This window comes from Melospiza georgiana, chromosome 27, assembly GCF_028018845.1.
Source record: "Melospiza georgiana isolate bMelGeo1 chromosome 27, bMelGeo1.pri, whole genome shotgun sequence".
In the NCBI taxonomy this organism is placed as follows: domain Eukaryota; kingdom Metazoa; phylum Chordata; class Aves; order Passeriformes; family Passerellidae; genus Melospiza; species Melospiza georgiana.
In genome coordinates this window covers 6,995,131-7,016,448 of record NC_080456.1, presented here as the reverse complement: position 1 = coordinate 7,016,448, position 21,318 = coordinate 6,995,131, and the positions used below count along the sequence as shown (strand labels likewise).

Here is a 21,318-nt window from a genome sequence, read left to right as displayed (position 1 = left end):
GGCACTGTAATAATCAAACCCTGCTCAGAGGGTGCGGACCTAGTAGCCAAGCGCAGGAAGCGACAGTATCTGGAATTCGGGCTTCTGCTCCAGCTCCCCCTTCACCGGCAAGTCTAGCTAACTGGCTCTCATGACTTGTGCACAAACATACAAGGGAAATCAAAATGGCTGTCCGCCCCCTCATTTAATACTAGCCAATCCAGCTAATGTATAGCTAATATACATACACATAGTATCTAATACTAGCCAATTGCCTAGTGTATCAGGTGCATCTACCCAATAACTCAATTTACCTTCACTAAGGCCAAGGATGAATGTAGCATATCTGCTACTTTACTATAAGGAACATGGTGTCAGGAACCTAATGGGAGCCTTCAGTGATCCAGTGAGTGAAAAGGCCCAAATAATGCCTCCCAAAAGCACTCAGCACAGTACAGCATTTTAGTACCAGCACAGTTGTGTATCCGATTATAACCCAATGGTCACTTTGCTCCTAAATGGAACTGAACACTTAAAGGCTTTTATTTTATTTTTAATTTTTTCTTTCGGCTCTCTAGCTACAAAAGTTGTTGACAATACTTCATGGAGATGCTTAACAATTTAGAGAAATGTGGAGAGGGGTGAAAACTCTGAAGAGCAGAAACTACTCAAGTTAACTTCATATTTCAGGTTTTTTGCACCCAAACATCAGGTAAGACTGGTGTGAATGTTGAAATAAATCCCTCCAGAGGATCACGATGTAGCTGCAGAGTTGTAGCACTCCTGTTGGCAACACCGCAGGTTCAGCGGGCATCATTGAGCTGCCTTGCCACGCTAAGGATATGCTTTGCTCCCTTGCTCAGAAGTAAACTAGCTAGTTCAACACCCAGGTTCTCTGCAGCTTCCTGGGCCCGACCAGGAACGTTCTTGGCTGTGATGCCAACATGCTGCACGTCGTCATTCGGTCCGTCTTCATTCTGCAAATATAAACGCCTCAAAGTAAGGCAGCAGGAGAACAGTGGGCAAGGAATTAAGACACCCATGAAACAGGGTAAAACTGTTTGAAGAGTCAGTAACAGTGTCCTGTTACAGGTTACAAGAAACCAGACCAAATATAATCTATTTCTAAAGGCCCAGTTTTTGTCATTTAGCTTCAGGTTTGAATTTTGAAGCCACATGATTCATGTACCTGATGGGGATAACTAACACCAGTCTGCATGGTCTCCTTCAGGCTATCAGATCCGTCCAAGCTGTAGACTGCTCCTGTCAAATACAACTTGGAAAAATATATAGAATGGATTATTACCACATTAACAAACAAACAGGCAGCCAACTACCCCCTCTTTAAAAAAACCCACCCAATATACAAAGCTAAGTCCGTCATCATTGGGAAGGGCTTTTGTCATGCAGTGGGATCAGCATGAATAGCAGTACAATACAAATATAAAGAAAAGTAATCCCTGTTAGGGAAAATGTGACTTCTCAAGGAAAAGGCTGAAGTTTTTTTCTAGTTTCCCACCTCCTTAATCACATTCCACTGTATAAAAATAGGTTTGGTAGGGTCAAAAGCAATACTTTCAGACCTCAGGACAGTAGGAAATAAGCAGAGGGGTGGAGGGGGGAATCTGGTATATATTATAAGGGAATTTTCTGAAAGACAGCTTCAGTAGCCAGACCCATGGTTGTACTCCTGCTTTGGACACAAATACAGAAGGGTCAAGTCAGGAGACTGTCTGCCCAAACTGGCTATACAGTATACCAGTATATATAGTATAAAAGGTATCTACCTGCTGAAATTAGCTTCAGGAAAAGATACAGAAACATGCACACACTTGGCGCTTTTCAGAAATAATCAATGAAAAATACAATGTACTCCTCACCTGGCCATCCTTCAGCAGGGTGTTGACAGCAACAGGGACGCTACATCCACCCTCCTAAAACACAAAGCAGCTGACACTGAGGCTCCTACCCAACACATTCAAAGCAGAGGCCTCTGAAAAGTTTAGGCTGCACACAACCCTGCCCATCACTCTTCTGGCCCTTTTCGATTCAGAAGTACTCTGCAGTTTTAGAGAAGTGTAACAGATTTCCCATATTATGGCATCAAGTCAACTAGCAGATCAGTATTTACTGCTGCAGGCAGAGGAATGGTGCCAGACCTACCAAATGCTTCATAAAGGCTCTCTCCGCAATGCAGCACAACAGAGTGTCTGCATCATGTAGGGCAGATACCATATTCAGTATCTCTTGGTCTTTGGCACGAACTTCCACTGCTAAGGCACCCTAGAAGAAGAAACACACAACAAAATATAATTCTTCAACTACATACATCAGCATTGATCATGAAACAGAACTCAGAGGCTCAGACCCTTTTCACTAAGGGAAAAACAATGTTCACAGAAATGAATTATGATACACTCCGCTGGGTGCAGGGTCATCCTACAGTAGCTGCTATAAACAGAGGATCAGGACTTATTCAGGCAAGTGTTAAAAGACCATGCTGCCACCTCAAACCATTCTAGAACTCTGCAGGTACTTGACAAATGCATGATCAAAATCACTTTTTCAGACTGAATGTGCAGATTTGTCACTTACAATCACTAACAGATCACCAGCTGCAGTTTAGCAAGTTTGATACTAGCTGCATAATCTCAGCCGTGCAGCCAGCATGCACTAGAACAGTCCGCCCACCCAAAAACAGGAGCACTAAGAATGTGCTCCAAGACAGGTGTTTCAGCTCCACCCTGCAGGAGTCAGGACATCATGCACAAAGGAGGGAGCATCACAGACCAAAGACACTGCAGTGGCTTTGCACAGTTATCCTGATGGAGCGTCATACTGACCCTGCCAGAACCTGCCCCATATCTGCCGTGGTGCCCCGCTGTAGTAATGTGCAAATCCCGCATGGATTTACCTTTCCCATTTACTGTTTTTTCTATTACTGATAGGAACCAGCCCCTAACACACTGGGTAGAAGAGCAGACTTCCAGTCTCCTATCAAGTTGTGCCTCAAACAGTTTAACAGCCAAGAAAAGAGATCAAAGTACTTTTCTGACAACCAAGACGCGAGAAGTCTTCATCACAGTTAACTACTCATATCATACTGCTGCTGGCTTTCAGTGCCCTTTAAGAAACAAAAGTTGTAAAGTACCTGTCCAACAGCATACAGACAATCTTCAGGGCCTAGGAGCTGGAAGAAAGTAAAATCAAGAGTTAATTCAAGTTGCACTATTCACAATATAGAAAACAAGAGCCAGATAGCCAGATTCCTGTCTCTAATATGAACTGATTTCATGTCAGACCAAAGAAATATCACCTCTCCCTTCCCATGCCTCAGTGTTTCCACCACAAAAGTGAGATAACGCACTTTCCATCAACTGAAGTAGAACACTTTGTGAATTAGCTAATCACTAAAATCTCAACCCTGCACACTGCTGCGTTGCTAGACACAAGTGCTGTGAAGTGCTATGAGACAACTAGATTACAAACTGTTACCGAACCGTGCAAAGTTGAACAGGAAAAATTTCCACATGAAAAAAAGAGCAACCAACCAAAAAACCCAACCACTCCTTCCAAAAGTGCCTCAAATCAAAGCTAACATGGCAACGGAGTCAGGAGATTGCATGCCTATCTTGGATAGGACAATCACAAGGTCTGAAAGGCAAACAGTTGGTATTTCATCAGAGAATGGTATTTTCTGCTTTGCTGCACCTCACCTGGCCAATGCGATTTTCCCAGCCCATTCTCTTCAGCCCAGCAGCAGCCAGGATGATGGCACTGAAGTCTTCCTTCTCATCTAGCTTCTTTAAACGGGTATTTAAGTTTCCTCTCTGTAGAAGTGATTAAGCAAGCATAGAAACAGCCAGAAAACAGTCCTACAACCGAGTCTTTACAGACTGTACAGAATCCAACAGTCTCCAAATGAGAATGTCAGTACATCCTGAAAGTGTTAAATATGCACAATTGTTTCTTAAAATAGAATTCTGCCAAGTATTATGGAATATTAATTCAAGCGCTGATTCTACAAAGATACGTACACCATTGAAGTACACTATTAGCACCCAACTCCTTCTGCACTGCAAAGAACTCTGCTCCTAGGACTGAAGTAACAATGCCTTTTCTTAGCAGGTCAGCCACCCTTAACAGAATGAGTAGTCCAAACAGCATCCAGGGTTACTGGAAACCCAGCAACATTTGGTCACGTGCCTGTGACAAACACATGGAAGGCATCATCATGCAGTTTTTCAAACACTGCAAAACATACAATTCATCTCTGTGCTGAACCCCCAGCTAGATCAAGGCTGGCTGCTTCTTCACAGCCTCATGAGAAGCAGAGGACAGAATGGCTACAGAGCTACATCCCCCTCAGAACAGGGTAGTGGAGAACAGCCTTTGAAGAAGGAGTTTGTTCTTCGAAGTCAAGTCGCACAAATCAGCCTCGAATCTGGATTTTACACAAAGTTGTACTTTCCTGTTTGCAGCTTTACCCAGCTCCCGCGGCTTTCCAGAAAAGGATACAATATCCCTGAATTCTAAATGAGGGAACTTCTTCTTGAGCTGAGCTGCTCTCCGAAGTGAACTGGTTCCAATCACACTGCAGGGAAAAATATACTCATTGAAATCCAGAACACTCCTAACAGTTACCTCCAGCCACATATATGACAGAAGATTCAAGGAAACAAATGGTAACCTTTTTTTTTTTGTAGTTGAAATGAAGATCAAAAAAACAGTCAATGATTTGTATCTCCTTAGAAGAAAGAAAACCACTCTGTGAAGTTTAGCACAAAGCACGTCTGAAGCAACTCCCAAGGAGGCAATTTACAGGATATGCTTCTGATGAGCAGTCCCTAGCCACTGTCAAGGACTGATGAAACATCATTAAAAGACAATATTTTTCACAGAAAAAAGACTCCACTGCTCCAAAATGAACTAGACAAAGCCAGACAACTAAGTGACGAAGTGACTAAAATAGAGGAACTTCATCAAAGAGAGAAATGCATTAAGCAGAGGACCTTTGAGTATATAACTGGAAACCACAGAAAACTGCAAGTGTGGGCATTTTCTTTCTCGAGATATATGCTGTTCACTTCTTTTCATAGAATCATATTATATGCTGATTTGGAAGGAATCCATCAGGATCACTGAGTTCCCACTCCTAGCCCTGTGCAGCACACCCCAAGAATCCCACCATGTGCCCAAGAGAGTTGTCCAAATACTCTGTGACCTCTGTCAGGCTTGGCGCTGTGACCACTTCCCTGAGGAACCTGTCCCAGTGTTGAACCATTCTCTGGGTGATGAACCTTTTCTCAATATTCAACCTAAACCTCCCCTGATTCAGCTTCATGCAGTTTCTTTGAGTCCTGTCTCTGGTCATGAGACTGAAGAAATCAGTATGTGCCCTTCTGCTTCTTCCTTCTGGAAACCTGAAACCTAAGCCAGATGTGATTTTCCTGCTATCCAAATGCACAGAAACACAAGTCTTTGTGTCATGGCTAGTTTATTTCTTTCACTTTCATATATAAAAAAGTATCTTTCTAATAGATACCTTAATCTGAGTAATTTCACTTATCTGTCTCAGACAAAGGATTCCAATAATCTCTACTGAAAGACAGGTCATTAAAAATGGAGAAACCACAAGAAAGTGATGCCAAAAACAACGAAGAAATCAGAAGAGGCTGAGTGAGAACTGAAGCACAGTTCAGGTCCATGAAAGCCAAAATTCTGCACCAGACAGCCTGTCTGCCTTGTATGCATTCCCTAGCAGTAAGCGGAACACCAAGGAGCAGGAATTCACTCGAGAGATCATGGCAAGAAAGGTGCTAACTTGAGAAAGCATTGCCACTAAAGGGTGGCTTGAGAGATGAACCTCACTCCTGTGAGACAGTGTTACTTTTTCTAGCAAGTGGGTCCAAGTTAATGTCTGTGGAATGCTCACAAAAGGCAGTGTAAAAACCACTACAGGATAAAGCAATGAGCTGACTGACTTGCCAATGGAAAATATCAACCAACTGACCCCTTCTATTTTTACACCTGTGTTCCCCTTCTTCTCCCACTCACCTCTTTTCAGGAAGGAGGCTCAGTGTTTTTCCGCAGTTTTTGGGATGAAAGACAACAGCGTCAAGTGGATTTTCCCTTCTGCAAAATAATGCAAGTGCAGAATGCCTGACACATCATTTAAGGGAAGGCTGGTAAGGTCAACCGTTCTGCTATCATTTCCTGGAAGAACTACCTCTGGCTCCAAAATACTTCATCATCACTGTACAAGCAAGAATTTTCAGCACACCTGCCAGCTAAGGAACACTAGGGCAGCCCTAGAGTTCCACTAGAGCTTCCACCGGTTTGGAGACCAACCACAGGACCTACACTGCCTTTGCTCTCCTTTACCAACACTATAAAATGCAAGACTCTCAAGAGAATGAAGTCTCATGTCCACACTTACTTGCAGACAGCACCGATCGTAAAGCCAGGAGGAAGAGAAGTTGGCAGGTCCTTCAGGGAGTGAACCACAAGGTCAACCCTAAAAATCAGATGATAGTAATCAGAGAACAGATGGTGGAACTCATGTGGGGATCTACCAGTGGCCTTCAGGTCACCTACAGAAAAGTTTGAACCTACTCTGGGAATTAATTTGGAGAAGGGAAAAGAATTTCAGGATTCCATAGCCAGGATTACTATACAGTTTTTGTGTTACTCCTAAAAGGCTACTTCACCTTTCTCTGTCTCTCTTTTCCCCTTAGCCAGTGACAAAAGACACCTAAACAATCCAATTGAATGAGGGGAAGACGCTGGAGATGTTTACACAGAGACACTGTACCAAAATGCATCAGTATGTGGCTTGGCATCATGTGTCAAACTTTAAGTAACAACAAGCCAAACTACAGGCAACCTGTTTTGTCACACAGGAACCGAGCACAATTGTAAACACTTGAGTCTCCAATAGCTTTTCACCAACTTCACTGAAAATGCAGTATGATGTAACTATGTGGCAGAGATGCAGAAGAATACCTTTGTTTTTAAACATGCTTTAACTAAGGCACCACTGAAACCCTCCTCAGAATATTGAAAAGAAAGAGAGATTAAATAACAATAAAACTCCCCCAACACTTCAAACTCATGAAACCAGCACTAGTCTCTCTTTGCTCAGGCATCAGAAGCAAGGTTTTTTGTAGAGACAAGGTGCACAGAACACAGCACAATTTGCCCATGTCAAATTCTCCTGCCCATTTAGCTTGCATAAGTTAATAAATTTTAACATTTATAGGATGACAATAAATCTGTTTTGCAATACATTATCACCAGTAAGAAAAGTATTTTTTAAAAAATATATTCATAAGTATTAATCATATGAGATCACATCCTCCCTGTGTATTACAGCATGTAATACACAAATAACAGAAGAAAACCTAACTGGGGCAGACCAAGTGACACAATAGCTCCACTTCAAAATACATGGCCTGAGCCCAGCGTAGAGAGAAAAAGAGGCAGGGAAAAATCCTTTTGACTTATCAAAGAATTACTTTTTTCAGCCTGAGAGGTACCAGGACTGAAGGAAAGTAGATCACCTATGCAGCAAGCCAAATATTTCCAAAGAGCACCAAATGCTAAGGAGAAAGACAAAACAGTAAGTCCTTACTCATTTCTTTCAAGTGCATTTTCCAACTCCTTAGTGAAGAGGCTCTTCTCTCCAATCTACACATAAATGGGAAAACATAAATCACAAAAGAAGCAACAGCCAATATAACATAAATACAATTAGTTCTTGAATAAAGGAAAATCCTTTACCTTGGAAAGTGCTGTATCCAAGATCTTGTCCCCAGTTGTTGACATGGCCACTGCTCAGAGACAGTACAGGTAAAATGTGAGGCTTGATAAAAGCACTGGGCTTAGGCTGAAAATATCTATGCAGAATGCCACGGGCAGTCACACACTACAGTGTGAACACTGACTCAAGCTCAATACAAGAGCAGCTCACTTCTATAAGTATATTGCACTTAAGACAAGTGAAATTGAGACTTTCACTGTTCTCAAAAACAGAAGCAAGGTGAAAGAGGGCAGGTTTGGGGAAGAGCTGACCCAGTGGAAACTGCCATGGTCTGTCTCTGGAGTGCCAGTGAACACATGTAATGCAGCTCCCTTCAGTGCATGGCTGAGCTCCTGTTATTACTGCTGAAAGCCTTGAACCCCAGACCAGAAAACGCCCCTAATGCTCAGGAGGGCGCAGCCAAAACAATACAAAGTTTGCAAATGTAGCAACACAACACCATATCCATCGCATACTCTGCACTTAAATCATCAAGGACTTATGAAATCCAGCTATCTCCCCTAGAAGAAACAAGCAGCAGCAGTTGCCCAGCCACACAACTGAACTGAATTCAGATGGCACTCTCAGATAAATTTAGACAGACCTCCTCCTCCTGACTCTTGCACACAAAGATAACCCGCTGGCTCCTGCTCCTTGCCATCTACCACAGGGCAACATCCAAAAAAAAACTTACCAATCTCAAAGTGGAGGTCAGGGTATAGCTCACGGAGCATCGTAACTACACTATCTGTCTGAATCCGGGCCAGCTACAAGGAAGCAGAAAACAAAGTCCTAAAGAAAGAGCACATTGTCCATACAGTAGCTAAGGAGGTTTTGCCACTCTCCCACAGCCAGGCATGCATGACCAGTGCATTCTCTCTAAATCAAAAGCATTAGAAATAGGTTGCCTCAAGTTAAATCGCTCATAGGTACAAACTCCTTGAACTGTGTGAACTCCTATCATGACCAGAACACTTCACTGAAGAACTTATTTTATTGACTACAGTGCCACAACAACATCTCCCCATCTCCAGCATTACTGTGGTGCAACCACTGATGAAACACTGCAATAAATGTATCGAGTTAGTGAGAGTGATTACAACAGAAACTTACAGATCACAATTCTCATGCTTTCACTTCTTGGTTTCACCTGTGTGGAACACAACTGCTAAATGATGACCGCTCATCAACAGGTGGGCAGAAAATGTATACAAAACCATTATTCTGTTGCTCCGCAATGAGAGAACAAGTCATATTGCACACTGGACTGTGGTTGAGGTTAGGGTTAAAGCCTCCCGCTTTCTCTAAGAGTATGAATTTTACCAATACTGCAAGCTTTGGGAGAAGCCAGTAGGATTTCACTGAGCTGGCGGAAAAATCCACAGTTAGTGTCAAATATAAGTTACTTATCCTCTATAAGAACAAAGACCTAGTTAGAGTTTCTACAAACACACACACACACACACACAAAATTAACAGCTTACATCATCATGTACAGCAAGAAACAAATCTCAAAGCAGTAAACTGCATGAAGAACATTCCATTGCACAAGAAAACCAGGAGCAAGTAAAATACAATCATTAGTGTATCATGTTTCTGCACATGCAAGCGGCAGCTGACTCAATCAACTACAGATGAGTTTCAGCTTTTCTCCCACCGAAGTGCTCAAGACCCTGTGGTCATTAACGTCCTTCTCAGGACTGCAGTTCCCTACAAGTGCAATGAATGTGTGTAGCTGCTTCCCTTTGTAAAGTGCCCCAAAAGCCTCAGGTTATTACACGAGATAGTATATATATACGGCTATCTCTCTTGTCCTGATGTCTACGTAAAATGCCTTTGTGACAGCACAGAATTCTTCCTAGAACGTGCTACCAAAAGGAACGAGATTATCTCAGTGCAAAGGCCTGAGGGTCGCTTATCTCTTTGCGAGGCTGCTCCTCCCTACTGTAGCCCGCTGGCAACAGATACCTTCTCTATCTCTGGACACGTCCCTTCCCTGGCCTTTGAGCGGGCTGCAAGCATCAGTTATTGGGGTGTTTTCCCTACAAGAGCTGCACAGACTTTGCAAGTTGGTCCCAGCCAGATCCGGGAGAGACCCGCGCCGTCGCCCCCGGCCTGTGCACCACGACAGTGCTAACAGAGCTGATCGTCTCTAAGTTCGGAAGGAAGGGCTTTCCAAACTTCTTCCCGGAATTCCACAGCAGGAGTGGAAACACGCGAACTCAGGAAGCTGAGGCTGCTCCTCAGCCCCGAGAAGCACGCAGACCCCGCGACGCCCGCAGGGCGCCCCGGCGGCGGGCACTCCCCGCACCGCAATCCTGCCGCTGCCTACCTGGCTCCGGCGGGTGCCCACGCGGATCGCTCTACCATCCACGCCGTTCTCTTCCCGCGGCAGCAACGCGCCGGCGCCCGCTCCGTCGGCCCCCCCGCCAGACTCCGCTCGCCCCAGGCCCAAGGCGGCCGCCCCTGGCTCCGCCATGACCTCCGGCCCTCGGCGCCGCGCAGCCCCGCCCCCTCCCCCCACGTGACCGGTGGCCTCGCCCCCGCAGCCCTACCACGTGAACAGCCCCGCCCCCGCCCGCCCAGAGGCCCCGCCCCCGCCCGCCCAGAGGCCCCGCCCCTCTCCCCGCGCGCCCGGAGCGCCGCCCGGCCGGGCCGGTCACTGAGGGCCGCGCTGCGGCACTGTCCGGCCACGCTGCTTTATTGGGAGCCAAGGGGGGAAGCCAAATACAGGGGCCCGAGGACACAGGGGGGACCCCGTACAACACGAGAGGGCGTGCGGACAGGGCCTGGAGTCAGGTACTGCGCTTGGTGTGGATAAGCAGCTCCCGCTGCAGGCCAGCCTCGATCGTTGTAGCAGTCTTTCCCGAGGGCAAGTCCGTGATCAGGGTGAGCTTATTGAAGACGCCGCGACCAAAGTAGTCAGCAACGACTGAGAAGCCATCATTTGAACACTTGAGCTGCCAGACAGAAAGCAGCAGCATCAGCAAAAGCCTTCAGAGCATCTTGCTTCTAGCCTCCTTCCTTTCTCCCTCTGCATTTAGAAGCCTCTGATTTAGTGGACTGTTGGACAGGGCAGCTCTTTGCTCAGTCCATGCAAGGGCTGGGTGTAGCACAAGAACCTGCTAGATTTTCTGATGCTGGCCATTCCAGCTCCTGTTTCAGTGCCACTTCTGAGCCATGCACCGAGGTAATAAGCAACTGAATTAAGCAGGAAGGTGAGTGCCTCAACTGCTCTAGCTCCCACGTGTGTTAACATTTTCCAGCTAATGTCCCATTCTTACACTCAACACTTAATTAATCCTTGGGGAACACAAGGTAGATGCCACAGTTTGGTGCTGTCCCCATTCCAATTCACACTGTTCTTCTTTCTTTCTTTCTCCCTAATTAGTTCTATACAACTTGTTGACCAGCTGTCACACTGACCAATAGGTCTCGAGGGTCAGGTGAGGACAGATTCTCTCTTTCACCTTCACAGAGCCAACAATGACTCTTTGTGCCCTTTACACAATGCAGTCACCCTAGGGTCTAATGCCTCATTATCCAGTTAACATAACCTTGTTTACAAAATACTCTCAAGCCTTACCTGTCTCTACCAGCCTCCATTTACAGGTCCATAAATGAATCTAAACTCTATTTATTTCAACTTGGTAAGATAGACAATATAAGTTAGCCTACCTGATGCTGAAACTGGTCATGCAGATCTCTCTTCTGCTCCTGGGCTCGGATCATGTCCATCACTTTGCGATTTTCTGGCATGCAAGTAGGACATTCTGAATCACTCTCAGAGTAGCTTTCAAAGCAGTGCTGGTGAAAGGAATGACCGCACAGGAAGTGGACTGAAGGGAGCTCCAATGCACTGGTGCAAATGCTACACTTGGTCTTCTGAAAAATCTTGGGACTGAGTGACAAGATGGAGAAGTGTGAGAAAGACAAACTACACTTCACCTTACTAAAAGAAAACAGCAGTTCTGTCCTTGAATAGGACTAGACAAGACAGCACACATTCCTGCACCTTGCTTTTAGCTCTTCAATTTCCAGACGGATCCTCATAGTTTCTTCTCGGTATTTCTGAATTCTCTGCTCATCCTGCTCTATCTGGCGGCTTTGCTTCTGCAGCTTGTTGACAAGATAATCCTTAATCACAGACAGGGTGGCTGTGGAGTTATGAGCCAGCGTCTGCACAACTGAGAGCAACTGAGATGTTAGTTTAAACACAAGCACAAAAACTGCAGCTATGCTTGTACTGCCAGGGCAGACTGCTTTCCTGGGACAGGCCACTTACAGGCAAAGACAGCTGGCATTCTCATGGAATTGGAAGAGCTCACTTAAAGATTCTCTTTCAATTTGATCTCTTCCAGAAATGGGTGACTGGGAGCATGTCGGGATAACTCAGACCAAAAGGGACAAAGGAAGGATATAGTAGTGGATTGGATTTTAGTTCTCCACCAAGGCTCAACAGGAGCACACCCTGCACTCAACAGGTGCACACCCTGCACTGCCCCACACTGACAGACAGAAATCATGTATGAGACATCTCACTGACACTGTAGATCTTTCTCCCTAACTAAGGAGCTGTGACTGACATTGTTTTTCCCTATGGAGCTTATTACTTCAAATGGTAGGCTCCAATTTAATTGATTCTTCTAATGTCTGATCTACAGAAAGCACTACAAACAAGTCTGGTTTGGAGTCTTTCGTGGTTTGTTTTTCTGGTTTTTGCTTGGGTTGGGGTTATATGGCAGAGGAGGCTGAGGGTTGAATGTCATATGTCATTACCAAGCAGCGGAGGCATAAGATTCTTGTTCTCTATGTGTTTCAGCACTGCAGCAATATACTCTTTGCAGTTCTCCTCCTTCCGTGCAAAGTAGCTAAGAGCCTGTTCCCAGAGACAAGCCTCTTGGTCGCCATACAACTCGCACACCTCAATCACCTTCTTGTACTGCTCATTCTGCATGTGGTAGTGCATGATCTGTTGGAAACTATGGGAGAAAGACTCATCAGCTGCAACAATCCATCTTGCCCTTTGAGGTTTTACAGGGACCTCAGCTTTTCATCCAGCCACGCAATCCCCAGACTCACACAGAAGCCAAAGACAAGTCTTTTTTTCACTCAATGTAACTGCCTTGCTTCAACAGTGAGGTATTTCTGCAGAGTAATCATCTACCATGCCCATCTTGAGATGCTAAAGAGGTCACTACCATTAATGGTACAGACATTTATGGTTCAGAAATCGCTGCAGTGGGGGCAAGAGGGGAAGGACAAGACTCTAAAGACAAGAGTAACACTCACAGTTTGCCTTGCTCATAGAGGTAGAGAACACCATCCTTGAAATTGTGCATCTGACATAAGACCAAGGCCTTATCAAAGACTGTTTTGAACCTTCCGCTCTTCAGGAGGGTGAGGGCTTCATTGTGCAACTTCTCCTTGATCTACAAAGAAGGGGGAGAGGTCAAGAAGAGGAACCCAGGCACACCCACATACACACTATTTTGCACTATGACCTGACAATTTGGAGCTCTTTCATGCAGGTCAGTTTTGGCACTTGCTCTTTAAACCTTTTAAGCAAGCAGGACATGATTTTCTTTGCCCAAACAGCCAACATCCTCACAGATCCAGGCAAGCAAGTAAAGATACTTTTGTGGGCAAGCCAGCTGCTTAGAGGCTGTATTGTCTGGAATCTGTCCTTAAATGACATACAAACAAAACAAGTTCAGCCGTCCTGAAGGGAATAGTCTCCCAGATACAAGGCTGCTTTCCCATTTCTGTGCTATTTGTCCAGCACAGCATATGTATTGCCTCATGTTGTCAATGCCCAGCTGGAAAGGGCATTGCAGGAATGCAAATATGACTCACAGACACCAAATCTTTCCCCTCAAAACACAATGCTGGAGGGAGCTCAAACCTGCTCATCTTGCTCATGTGCCCAGTTCTGCAGTCGAAGTTCCAGTAAAGTGTCATAGACACCCTGTGGAGAGTCAGCCTGCACCTCAGTCATGTGCTCCAGAAAAGCTTTCAGTTCTCGGGAATTGTTTGCAAAGACTGGGATGAACTCCTCTGAATTAGCCTGTAAAACAGTCAGAAAAAGACAAGCACCCACATCAGTCTAAGCCACACTGGTGCTTCCTTCCTTCCATGAGAAATGTTTGTTTCCAGAGTCTCAGACAGGACAGATACAGCACAATACAGGATGCTGACAACACCAAGGATCAATCCTGAGCAATAACTTTAAGAGGTCCTCTGCCTCTAGGACTACCAGTACATCAGAATGGGGCTTCTCATGCAATCATTGAATAGTTTCAGTGTGAAGGGAACTTTAAAGGTCATCTAGTCCAATACCCCTGCAAAGAGCTGAGACATCTTCCATTTCACCAAGTTGCTCAGGTCCACATCCAACCTGATCTGAGTGTTTCCAGGGATGGGGCCATCTACCAATTCTCTGGGCAACCTGTTTCACCAACCTCTTTATAAAAAATTCCTTCCTACTATCTAGTCTAAATCTGCTCTCTTTTACTTTAAAATTATTACCTCTCGTAGCATCAGAACAGGCCCTGTAAAAAAGTTTGTCCTCATCTTTCCTATAAATTGAGTACTGAAAGGCTGCAATGAGGTCTCCCTGAAGCCTTCCCTTATCCAGACTGGGCAACCCCAGCTCACTCAGCCTTTCTTCAGAGCAGGTGTGTTCCATCCCTCTGACCATTTTTATAGCCCTCCTCTGGACCCACTCCAAAAGGTCCATGTCTCTTCTGTGCTAAGGGTTCCAGAGCTAGACACAATATTCCGGGTGGGGTCTCATCTGAGCAGAGTTTATTAAGTTATAATTCTCAGAGTTTATTAAGTTATTATTAAGTTATAATTCTTCAGAGTTTATTAAGTATAATTATACTTAAAACATCAGGATGGCAACACAAGGTATGCAGAAGCACTCACTGCAAAGTTACTACTGGAGAGCAACAACTCTCAGTCAACACAAACCCTACCTTTTTTCCTTCTAGCATCCCAGGGCCTTCATTACCTCCCGAGGGACGGTAATCAGTGCAAAGGATCTTCAGCAATTCAGTGGTCTTCTTAGGAACATGGTGCATCAGGATTTTACCATATCGCTTCATGTTACTCTCTGCCTGTTCAAAGGGCAGTTTTCCAATGTAGTGCAAAGCCTCTTGGTAGTTCTGTGAAGACAGACAACAAAACAATCACAGGACACTGGCCTCTGCTCTCTACTTTGATCTTAGGACAGAAAGCATTGAAGACATGCTGTGAGTATGCCACAAATCCCATTTGCTCTGAATTATCACCTAGTTCACCATTCCTGCTCATTTTCCTCCTCAGGGAGAAAGACTGGATACAGCCTGGGGGAAACATTTAGATGAATCCCCAACTAAGTACTCTTCTTACAGTTCTCTTCTTAAAGGGCACTGTAAAAAGCCACATTAGAAAGAAAACAAGGTCTTCTGATTTCCCCATCTAGTCTAACACACAAGCAAAAGCAGAAAGGCAACACACCAACAGCAACAAGTATTGTTGCTGCTGTTCTCATCAGCGTGTTATCCTCAGCAAAGAGGTCAGTGAAATTATATTCTCACTAAAGAGGAGGCTAGGGAATTGGTATTCTCCCCAGTAAGAACACATGCGCAGTTATGTCTCCTCACCTTGATGTCCTCTAACTGGATTTTGAGGTACCATTCATGATGCTCATGCTTCTCTGCCAGGTACACAGCATGGGAATAGTAGCCAGCTTGGCGAAGTACCTTGATAGCCGTTTCCACATCAAAGTGGACCTCACTCTCACTCGTCTCCAAGAACAAAAGCAAAGAGATGGTCCCTCAGAAAAATTCTAACAGTCCAGAAGCAGTAATCATTTATGTCAGAGGAGGAAAACATGAGCAGGGACAATCATGCAAGAGATTGTACCTCTCATGCAAGAGAAAAATCCCCCATGCAGAAAGGAAGGAGTTTAACCACTTCTCATTTGCTTGCCAGTTGCACTGACAGAAGGCAGATGGCAAACCAACCAAACTGAGAAAGTAAGCAAGAGCTTGGAAATAAAGGAGCAAAGACCAGGGTACTGAGTGGTAAATTCATTATTCTCTCTCTTAACAGTCACAGAGGAGGAAATTTACAATTTCACCACAACTCCTTTTTAATTATTATGATGACATAAAAATGTAGCATGATTCCATGTCTACCCAATACCTTAATGAACTCTTCCAGTTTGGAGCTGTCTTTGAGTTTGGTATAGCAATTCAGCAGAAGTGTAGTGTGGTCTGCATTGGCCAGGGACTGCAGATGGAGCATCTGTAGATAAGCAGTAAGGTTGTGGATACGCTGAGCATCCAGGAATTTCCGAATAACATAAGATGGTTCTAGCTTCCCTATAGTTCTGTGAGGGGAAGAGTTACAAGATATTGTATACTCATGAAATCAAAATAAATGGAGAAATTAACAACAGAACACAGAGAAACCTTAACTTCAGCAGGTACTAACCCTCTTGGGACTACTCAGCTATGCATCAGAAGCAACAACTAGTTATGGTGTAAGACCACCCAACTGCACACACACTGATACAAAGGCCTTGATCGGGACAACCATGACAGCATACAAGGAGTTAATCTTCCCTTAAAGGTGGCAGTGAGAAGACAGATTAGGCTCTGAGCACAGCAAACTGGAACAAAAGCTACATTTTCCTTCATTTCAGTCACATAACTCAAAGTCAGCTTTAAATGCTCATGCTCTAAACATAGAGCAGTTTAGTCACAGTTACTGTGACAGTTAAAGCAAGTCAAGGTAAAAAGATGTGCTGACTCTCACTGGATGTCAGGGACCCCGGAGCATCAGCTCTACAATAATTTACCACTTTGTGGCATTTTAAAAACTGAACATTAAGTTTTCAGTAAGCCCCAAAACAAGGCTGCTCTGAGTTCTAGTTTTAAAAAACCCAAGATGTTTTAAAACTGACATTAAACTATTTGAGTACTTTCCAAGAAGACTGCCAAAAATGGTCAAATTCCATCATCTATCTTGCACAGTGATCCCTTCTTTATAATGATAGGCCCCACTAGGCCCCACTCCATCCCAGTAGGCCTACATTATTCATGTTAAAATATGATCAAAGGGAAGAACTTTATCCTAAGTTGTACAAAGAGATTTTCAAGCAACTTGTTCAAAGACTTTTAGTCTCACTGACATCTTTCTCTGTATGGGTAGAATTTTCTCCTCAAGTCATACTTTTTTTTGTTTTGGACTGTTTTAATTCCTGTGCTGAAACAGAAATCAAGGCCTATGATGCTGCTACCCGTACTACAACATCACAGCTCCATAGGATCCCCACCTACCGAATATACTGCTGAATGGCTCCATCATGGTTTCCCTTGTTATAGAGATGATCACCATACTGACGGAAAATCTCTGACAAACCATCGCTGTCCAAGTGGTGGCTCTTGGCCAGGTTAATGGCCATTTCAAATAAGTTCTTTCTGAACAGCATCTGTTAAATACATGGTAAGAGCAGTACAAGAGAAATACCACCCCATCAAACAAGTTCAAACACACGTGGAAAACAAGTTGTTTCTTCATCTTAGTGCATACGTGCGCTTGGGCCTTTACATACCAATTGTGTTATAACACTGGCTATACTGAAAAGCTATTCGGTCACTTGTTATGTAATTCACTTACCTGAATGGTTCAATTTTTCAGTCTACAGAGCCAGTACAATCTTACAGACATAAGGCAGAGACTAACAAGAAAACAAATTTACATGCCTCGAGTTTGGTTTGTGTATCCTTCTCCTGAAGTACATGGATCTTCCCATCTCTGGTCAGTACATAGAGAGATCCCCACTCTGCCAAGACATCCACTATGTCATCAAAGATTGAGCTGTATGCAATGAATTTGTTGCACAAGTCATAGATATTCAGGACTTGTTTGTCTGAATTCTGTGCCTCATTCCCAGCAAATTCTGACCTGGAGAGCGGAATAAACTTTTAGAAAAAAAGAAGAACATAACCTGAAATCTTGATACCTTTTCAAACTAGGGATGTATAGAAAGCAAGACAAACAGAGTTCATTAGAGCAATTAAACTAAGTGGATCCTGAGGGAAACCACCATGTATTTATACACAAATTCCATCATCCTGTTACACTGAGAAATTCATAGGACTGGAAAAAATTCCCCTCATTCAGCACATTTAACTGTGCTACTCTCATAATGGAAATTAATCAATATATGGGTCAGGATGAACCTCAACATCCAACAGAGTGGCAATCTGCCCCCAAGAGCAAAGCTTCACAGGGAAGAAGGAGAAGGAGAAAAAGCATGAAGCTGCATGAGCAAAAAGAACTTATCTGTTTCAAGGAGCCCTACTTTGGGGAAGTCTTTCGGTCCTTGGAGACAATGATGAGGTACCCCCGATACCAGTGAACAATCAGCTTTTGTCCCTCGAAGGCAAAGCAGGGGCCACGTTCGTCTGGTTGGTAAAGGTACACACATTCATTTCCTGCCACAATGAACTGGAGATCCTGGGAGGGGTCACTGAGAGATGAACAGCGCAATCCACAACCATGAGTGTCCAGCTCCAGGTGAGGATAGTCTTTCACTGAAAGCATATAAGACTACAGAGGAAACTCGAGGGTTTGGAGATCACTCTGAACTAGACTCTGAAACCAAGAGAATTTGCCAGTCAGAATAACATTTTTTCAACTAGCTTCTCACCTGGATATTCTCTGTGGTCACCACAAACAGATGTGTTGTTTTGCCAGACTGTCGAAAAGCGAGGCCGGTAACGGGGTAACTGCCTTCATGTAGGATCTGGGTCTTACTATGACGATCTCGAGTGATGTCTCCTTTAGTAAGTACAACACTCCCATCTGCAAAACCTGGTGAAGCAGACAGACTAAACTATTATACAACACACCTGAAATTTTATCCAGCATAAGTTAGGGAAGCTTCAGTCAGCAACAACACCATGCTCACTAGCATGGTATAAAGCAATGGAATTGCCACAGGTTCTCATGTCAAGTCAGTCTTTGCCAAATCACTTCCCACTGCTCCAGTTACAGTTCAGAGCTGCCACACAACTGCACATAGGATAGCACTGATCAGCAAGGGTTAACTTGCTTTCCACACATAAACTTCACATGCAGATTAATTTTGTTTGTCTGTATTTTGTTTTACAAATGGCCTTCCCATACTGCAACTACAGCTATAATTTCAAGTTCCTTGCTTATTCAAAATATCCTACACACTGTAAAAAGGACCAGAGGGAGATTTTTCTAGAGTAAAACACACAGTTTTCATCGCTTGCCAACAGCCCCAGTCTTGTAAGTTTTTCCAGGCTTGAAAGCCACCGTACACACAGGGAAAGCTTTTTTGATTTCACTGTAGGGACCAAGTCAGCTGAGAGCACTTGTAATCTCACAACATTACTGCTGTTATTCTGTCAGAAGAGTTAAGCAAGAAACCTTAGCAAGGAACAGTCAAATCCAAAAAGGGAAATTTGCTTTTTTTCTTTGAAAAAAGGTTTGTATAACAAGCTTGAAAAAGTATCTCTGTAACATTAGGTATCACAAGACTTGCATTTTTTCCTGTACCAACAGAAGCTAAATTTAGTACTAAGTTCAATAAATACGTAGCCTTACCAACTGGCAGGGAAAAGAGGACATCAACTAAAAACACATGCTTCTAAGTATCAAAGTTATTAGTTTAAAATATACACTTAGGCTAAATTTATGCATTTAGCTCTTGAGCTCTAGGGTAGCACAAGATACACAGTATCTCTGTGAGGATAATGTAACAATGGAGTGAGAAAAAAGATCATCAGGATCTTCTATGGTGGTTTTTGTATTTTCTATTCATGCTCACTACCTCTCAGTAAGGACTGTAATATTTTCCCTAAGCTATTATAGTTCAGCTTTACTTACCGATAGCCATGAAATTAAGATTCTCGTGGACAGTTAGGCAGGATACAACCGTGGGCTTGTTACCTGGTATTGCTGGAAAAATTCGTGTGCAAAGAGGGTTACCACCATCTCGTTTCTCCAGGTTCCAGACTTTCACCTACAAACAACGATGATCTGGCATAAGCAAAACATGGGGTGTTAGTAGGCCATGACCTGGCATCAAAACGTTATAGGACCCAGAATGAAGAAGCTACTCAGGGTGAGAAAGGGCTACTGAGATGATCACAATAGTCTTTAAGAAAGAACCGTATTACAAATGCGATTTCCTCTCTTCGTCATTTAACTTACCAAAGGATTTATACCCTCCTCATCCTCACCAATAGAAACCAGGATACTGTGCTGCTTCAGCTGGTACAGATGTGTCACCCTTAGCTTGTAAGCTTGGAAACTGCTGAGTTGAAGGGAGCGAGGCAAAAACCAAATCTGACCTTCCATATTTAGATCACAGTTAAGGCATATAAGGGGACCAAAAAAAAAAAAAAAAAAAAAAAAAAAGAAAGCCCCACACCTCCAATCGTACAAGAATCTGCATGCCTTTTGCGGACTCCTGGTAGAGTTACAGCAAATACTTCTGCAGAGCAACCCCGGAGCACCAACACATCCAGCGGCGCTTTGGGGTTTTTGTTTAAACAAAGCACAGCCGACAGCGGAAAGCTGCCGCATTCCCAAGGCCGGAGCACCCTCCGGCCCGCGGTAGACAGCGCCCAGGACTCGCCTGCCACGCAGCCTCGGCTACACCGAGCGCCGCGCAGGCCACAGCCTCGGCCCCGCAAAGGATATCTCCGAACACGAGGCTTCCCCGGCCCGAGTCGCAGACCGCGATGCCCGGGGGCAGCGCGAAAGGCTTCGCACCGGCTCCATCCGGCCCCGAGGGCTCCCTCACCGTCTCTCTGTCGAAAAAGACGAACCGGCGCCACTGCAGGTAGGCAGCCATGTTGGGGCCGGCCCCGCGCGCCCGCCCCTCACGTGACCTGAGTCTCCGCCCCTCGGGTGGCGCACGCGCGGGCGGGGCAGCTGCCGTGCCAAGACATTTTAAAGACTGAATTTTGGACATACATACTGGAAAAAAATCCCAGAGGAATTTAAAAGTCAGAACGGTGTCAGAAACCTTAAATGAGTCATTTTACAGTAATATTTTTGCATTACAGTATAGAATATATAATCTTTACAATTTGCCTCTCTCCAACGGGAAATAAATAATAGTATATACAAAATAACTGTTTATACAATTAATAGTATATACAAAAAGGCTTGACCTTTAAATGTGGACAAAAACTAATGAAATCTGGATATTTGCTGTGAGCTCAGCAATATGATTAATTATCTGTGTTATCACAGATTAAACTTCTTGGCTTAACAAAAGCAATACAGTAAATATATTAAAAATAAAGCTATACCTTTGAATACATGTGTAAGTTAGCTGAATACATGTGTAATGTAATCCCAGCAAATCAGAACACATTCGGCATTTATGTACTTACGCAGTATTTCATTTCATTGCAACTGTGTGTATTTACTGCTCCAGTGCCCCAGGCACTGCTCAAAGTGGGACCTTGTTTGCAATCTGAAATACTTAGTTACCA

The 21,318-nt window shown here is 44.1% G+C and overlaps 2 protein-coding genes across 3 annotated transcripts; both read right to left on the bottom strand.

Moving 5' to 3' along the window:
• Positions 1 to 498: 498 nt before the first annotated feature.
• Positions 499 to 10,264, bottom strand: HMBS (hydroxymethylbilane synthase). Of its 2 annotated transcripts, XM_058041270.1 has the most exons (13): positions 10,113 to 10,264; positions 8,475 to 8,547; positions 7,762 to 7,811; positions 7,613 to 7,668; positions 6,419 to 6,496; positions 6,037 to 6,114; positions 4,498 to 4,573; positions 3,696 to 3,809; positions 3,131 to 3,169; positions 2,143 to 2,262; positions 1,860 to 1,913; positions 1,169 to 1,255; positions 499 to 956 (listed from the first exon to the last, which is right to left on the bottom strand). In XM_058041270.1, the coding sequence occupies exons 1-13, from the start codon at positions 10,257 to 10,259 to the stop codon at positions 783 to 785; spliced, it is 1,146 nt and encodes a 381-aa protein (XP_057897253.1). In that variant the 5' UTR covers positions 10,260 to 10,264; the 3' UTR covers positions 499 to 782. The 2 variants fall into 2 exon arrangements, with proteins under 2 accessions (XP_057897253.1, XP_057897254.1); XM_058041271.1 differs by lacking the exon at positions 6,037 to 6,114.
• Positions 10,265 to 10,465: 201 nt separating this feature from the next.
• Positions 10,466 to 20,686, bottom strand: VPS11 (VPS11 core subunit of CORVET and HOPS complexes). Its single transcript, XM_058041314.1, has 16 exons — positions 20,516 to 20,686; positions 20,024 to 20,172; positions 19,697 to 19,832; positions 18,489 to 18,652; positions 18,141 to 18,388; positions 17,539 to 17,740; positions 17,113 to 17,264; positions 15,974 to 16,160; positions 15,430 to 15,573; positions 14,761 to 14,949; positions 13,686 to 13,847; positions 13,073 to 13,212; positions 12,560 to 12,762; positions 11,796 to 11,967; positions 11,459 to 11,681; positions 10,466 to 10,740 (listed from the first exon to the last, which is right to left on the bottom strand). Exons 1-16 carry the CDS (start codon positions 20,667 to 20,669, stop codon positions 10,576 to 10,578), a joined length of 2,790 nt encoding a protein of 929 aa, XP_057897297.1. The 5' UTR covers positions 20,670 to 20,686; the 3' UTR covers positions 10,466 to 10,575.
• Between the last annotated feature and the right edge of the window lie 632 nt (positions 20,687 to 21,318).